The following is a 5,517-nucleotide window of genomic DNA, read 5'->3' on the forward strand; positions in this document are numbered from 1 at the left end:
CGTCCAGTCGAGATTCGACTCGGCGACGCTCGGCCGAGACGACTTCGACACATCCAGTCGAGTTGAAACTTGGCGACGCTCGGCTGAGGTGACTGCGACAGGTCCAGTCGAGATGGAACTCGGCGGTGCGAGGCTCCAGCATGCCCCAGCCGACGCGGAACTCGGCGATGCCCGGTCGAGCCGACTTCGATACGTCCAGTCGAGTTGAAATTCGGCGACGCTCGGCGGAGGCGACTTCCACACGTCCGGTCGAGATGGAACTCGGCGGCGCTCAGATCCAGCACGCCCCAGCCGACGTGGAACTCGGCGATGCCCGGTCGAGCCGACTTCGATACGTCCCGACGAGATCGAGCTCGGCGACGCTCGGCGGAGGCGACTTCCACACGTCCGGTCGAGATGGAACTCGGCGGCGCTCAGATCCAGCACGCTCCAGCCGACGTGGAACTCGGCGACACTCGGCCGAGACGACTTCGACACGTCCAGTCGAGATGGAACTCGGCGGTGCGAGGCTCCAGCATGCCCCAGCCGACGCGGAACTCGGCGATGCCCGGTCGAGCCGACTTCGATACGTCCCGACGAGATCGAGCTCGGCGACGCTCGGCCGAGACGACTTCGACACGTCCAGTCGAGTTGAAACTCGGCGACGCTCGGCTGAGGTGACTGCGACAGGTCCAGTCGAGATGGAACTCGGCGGTGCGAGGCTCCAGCATGCCCCAGCCGACGTGGAACTCGGCGATGCCCGGTCGAGCCGACTTCGACACATCCAGTCGAGTTGAAATTCGGCGACGCTCGGCTGAGGTGACTGCGACAGGTCCAGTCGAGATGGAACTCGGCGGCGCTCAGATCCAGCACGCCCCAGCCGACGTGGAACTCGGCGATGCCCGGTCGAGCCGACTTCGATACGTCCCGACGAGATCGAGCTCGGCGACGCTCGGCGGAGGCGACTTCCACACGTCCGGTCGAGATGGAACTCGGCGGCGCTCAGATCCAGCGCCCCAGCCGACGCGGAACTCGGCGATGCCCGGTCGAGCCGACTTCGATACGTCCCGACGAGATCGAGCTCGGCGACGCTCGGCGGAGGCGACTTCCACACATCCGGTCGAGATGGAACTCGGCGGCGCTCAGATCCAACACGCTCCAGCCGACGTGGAACTCGGCGACACTCGGCCGAGACGACTTCGACACGTCCAGTCGAGATGGAACTCGGCGGTGCGAGGCTCCAGCATGCCCCAGCCGACGTGGAACTCGGCGATGCCCGGTCGAGCCGACTTCGATACGTCCCGACGAGATCGAGCTCGGCGACGCTCGGCGGAGGCGACTTCCACACGTCCGGTCGAGATGGAACTCGGCGGCGCTCAGATCCAGCACGCCCCAGCCGACGTGGAACTCGGCGATGCCCGGTCGAGCCGACTTCGATACGTCCCGACGAGATCGAGCTCGGCGACGCTCGGCGGAGGCGACTTCCACACGTCCGGTCGAGATGGAACTCGGCGGCGCTCAGATCCAGCACGCCCCAGCCGACGTGGAACTCGGCGATGCCCGGTCGAGCCGACTTCGATACGTCCCGACGAGATCGAGCTCGGCGACGCTCGGCGGAGGCGACTTCCACACGTCCGGTCGAGATGGAACTCGGCGGCGCTCAGATCCAGCACGCTCCAGCCGACGTGGAACTCGGCGCCACTCGGCCGAGACGACTTCGACACGTCCAGTCGAGTCGGCGCCACGTCGACAAGGTTCATGAACTTCCATTCGTTCATTACGGACCCTCCGTTTCTCAGCGAAACCGACTTCCTCGGCTGGTACTTCGCCTGCATCGGGTACGGCATGCTTTCACTCCATGCTTCTCGACTCAATCTCCACTCAACTCCATTTCGGTATCATGCAAACATATAATCATACAGTTGACGCAGTATCCTTCATCGTCTCGACTCGGCCTGCTGTCTTCACCGAGTCGGCGGATCATCATTTGGTGCAATAGCTTGAGTTCACATCCGCAACTTGCACCAATTGCAGACGGATTTCACGTGTCTTATATTGCAGACAATCGAATGGCAAAGTGCCCCACGAGATGTCTGACAACAGTTCCCAATTCGGGCTTTTCCCACTCGATGCCCTCGTCGCTCTAAGTAATAGGGGCGGATGGTCCCCTGGAGCAACGTCTTGAATGTCGTCGTCCGCATCATCACCGAGCTCGGCTGCGAAGTTGCACTGGGCGGGACGCTAGTTACACACGTACCCAACCAGCGGCGAGATCTCACCGACTCCGCTAAGCAACTCGGCGATCAACTTCGCCTTGCCGAACTCGGCGTTTTCATCATCACCATCACTTCCTCGGTCTTGGGCAGTGTCCCCGCCTAACTGGACAGTGCCGGTCACTTCCATCGTCATGTCAATGCTCGGCTCACCAGCTGAGTTCGTCCTCGCGAGAGGCGAACCTCCAGCCGTCGCTGGGCTGGCCCAACTCGGCGGTGACCTTCCCTCGACCATCCTGCTCAGTACTCGAAACTTGGTTTACTTGGCACCAGCGAATTCAAGCACACTCTGCTCCCGGGTCGCGGCACCAGTTGTGGTGTTGTAGAACACACAAAATCGTCAAATGTGGATACTAGCCCAAACCACAACAATAGCCGAGCTAGTCGGCTCTTGTTGGCCTGCGCTGAGTTGCCCCAAGTTGCCCCAAGCGGTTCGGCCCTTCCGGGACAGAAGTGGCTCGCCTCCGCCGAGACCAAGTACCCCAAGCCAGTCAAATCACGGAGGTCAGCTGAGCTACCTGCCTCCGGGTTCAGAAATCCTGTACCCTCCACCAAAGGATGGACGACGGCGCGCGAGCGCTTTTACAGGTCGCCGGGGCAGAAGCAACCCGACTTGAAGAGTAACGGCACCCGGGCTGTCCGGCGTACCGGCTCGCCGACCTGGCGAGACTTGTTCCTTTCGCGCTTGGCGAGATTTGCCCAACCCGGGCCGACTTATCTCTTGGCGCTGCCAGTCGAGTACCCTCCAAGCTATGCCTCTCGGGTACCGACGGCAGGCATAATCCGACCCCGCGCAGTGACTTACGGAGAAGTGTACACGTGTGGTGGGCCTAGAAAATCCTGCTCTGTTGGTTCTTAAGTCTCTTGGGCGCCCTGAAAGGGCGCCTCCACTATTCCTAAGGTCCTATACAAATATCAAGTGAAATGGAGTGGTTTCGGATCTCGGCCGACCCTTCACCCTCTCAGCGACGCTTCGAACTCGGCGGAGCCGGATAAGTTGTCCGGATAACCCGGCGAGCTCGACGGGGAGGTCTCGCCGACTCGGCTGAGTGCTGCTGGGCTTGCCGGGCTCACGCTTGGTTCTCTTGTGCGCCTTCTGGCCGTGCACCGCGTCGTCTGGGCGGTCGGCAGCTCTGTTTAGCCGAGCTCAAGGCCCGGAAACTGCCTTGAACTCGGCTGAGCGTCTCCTAGCGTCCCCGCACTCGGCCCGCCGTACGTGCGTCTTCTCCTTGCGTGGAGCCACCCGTCCTTGGTCTCCGGTGCTCTTGATTCCCATTCAGTCGGCCGCAGTGCGCTCGTGAAGCCTGCGAGCTCGGCGGACTGGCACAGTGTACCATCCAGCCGAGTAGTATCGTCGGTGCTGCTTTCCTGGCCGTCTCGGTACCGCGAGCTCGGCGAGCTCGGCGGACTGGCACAGTGTACCCATCCAGCCGGGTAGTACCGTCGATTCCGCTATTAGGCGGAATTGGTACACTGTTCCACTTGGGTGCTCCACAAAACTGATGTTTCCTACACCACAACATCATCCAACAGGGACGATGTGGGTTTGCTTGATCGCATGACGTTAATGACATTGACGTCAGCAGCTTCTGCGTAGTCCGGCCGACGTGATAACGCGTCGGCCACCACATTCAATCTTCCGGGTTTGTATTCGACCCGGAAGTTATACTCCGCAAAGAATGAGAGCCATCTCGCCATTCTTTGTGATATGTGTGGCGACTTCACTGCGGTGCGCAGTGATGCATGGTCGGTGTAGACCACAAATGGTCTACTTCCAAGCAAATACACTCGGAACTTTGCGAGGGCATATTTCATGGCAAGGAGTTCCTTGTCATGTACCGGATAATTACGCTCAGCTGCTTTCAGCTGACGCAACTGGTAATAGACGACACGATCACGGCCCTCGTGATCGTGCTGAATCAACGCACATCCGATCGCGAAGTCGGATGCGTCACATACGACGTGGAATGGACGATCTTGGTCAGCCCCTGCCAAGATCGGTGCCTCAGTCAAGCTCCGCTTGACTGCATCGAATGCCTTTTGGCAATCGGGTGTCCAATTCCACACAGCTTCCTTCTTAAGAAGCTGTGACAGCGGGCGGATCTTGCCCGCGTAATCCTCCACGTACTTGCACAAGTACGTGGCCAAGCCAAGGAACTGCCTCAGTTCCTTGACACTTGAAGGCGTTGGCCATTCATTAATCACTTTGATCTTTTCCGGGTCAGGGCGAACACCATTTTTCCCTACGAGACACCCGAGGACGGGTATCTCGCTCGCCCCGAAGATACACTTCTTCAGGTTCGCGTAGAGCTTATGCTTTCGCATAAGCTCAAGCAGCTTCCGGAGATGCACCCTGTGCATCTCTACGTCGGTCTTCCTGTCCACAGCCCGGCTGTGGATGAACACATCATCGAAGTAGCTCGGTGCGAAGTCGCGCACCGAGCGCAACAAGTGCGTCACGCACCTGTTGAAAGTCGCAGGGGCGTTCTTAAGCCCCTATGGCATTACTAGCCATTCCCAGAGCATGCCGCTTGGCGTGCTCACTGCCGTGAGAGGGATATCCCTCTCACGCATTAGGATTTGATAGAATCCATCTCGCAAGTCGAGAGCACTGTAAACGGTGCTCCCGGCCATCGAATCGATGATAACATCTTTTCGCGGTATCGGCGTCTGTGCCGGTACCGTCGCATCGTTCAGCTTGTTATACGCATGAACGATGCGCCATCCACCCTGTAGCTTTTTTACACAGAACGTCGGAGCACTGTGCGGGGACTTTGATTCCCGCACTTGTCCTGCTTTGCGACGACTTTCGAAGAAGTCGTCGATTGCTTTTACTTGCTCTCGCGGCAGTGGCTACTGCCGCGTGACACAGTATTTCGTGCCCGGCACGAGATCAATCTCGTGCTGAATGCCCTTATCGTGCGGAAGCTCCGCAGGAATCTCTTCCGGGAGTACGTCTTTGTACTCCCTCAACAATTCGTAATAGGGACTCGACTTCAGCGAGTCCCAGCCTTGTTCCTCGAAGCGCTCTCGCTTCGTCTTCGCACTGAGAGTGTCTTCACTCTCAGTGGTACTTCCCATGAAGAACTGCCTCAGCTCTTCGTTCCCGCTCTCCGTTCTTTCGCTGTTCGAAAGAACGCAGACCTGCTCGATGCGTCCATCATGCAAGTCGCGCGTGAAGCGCTTCCAGCTCATGACTGGAAGCGAAGTCAACTCCGACGCCCTCGTCGGAGGATTAGCGAGTTCCTTTTCCTGATACTGGAAT

The 5,517-nt window shown here is 59.3% G+C and overlaps 1 protein-coding gene across 1 annotated transcript; it reads right to left on the reverse strand.

Annotated features, from left to right (window-relative positions):
- Positions 1 to 1,355: 1,355 nt before the first annotated feature.
- Positions 1,356 to 1,826, reverse strand: IUM83_05362 (uncharacterized protein; the record flags this gene model as incomplete). Its single annotated transcript, XM_067929496.1, has 1 exon — positions 1,356 to 1,826. One exon carries the CDS (start codon positions 1,824 to 1,826, stop codon positions 1,356 to 1,358), a length of 471 nt encoding a protein of 156 aa, XP_067799645.1.
- Between the last annotated feature and the right edge of the window lie 3,691 nt (positions 1,827 to 5,517).

This window comes from Phytophthora cinnamomi, assembly GCF_018691715.1.
Source record: "Phytophthora cinnamomi strain GKB4 chromosome Unknown Contig4, whole genome shotgun sequence".
In the NCBI taxonomy this organism is placed as follows: domain Eukaryota; phylum Oomycota; class Peronosporomycetes; order Peronosporales; family Peronosporaceae; genus Phytophthora; species Phytophthora cinnamomi.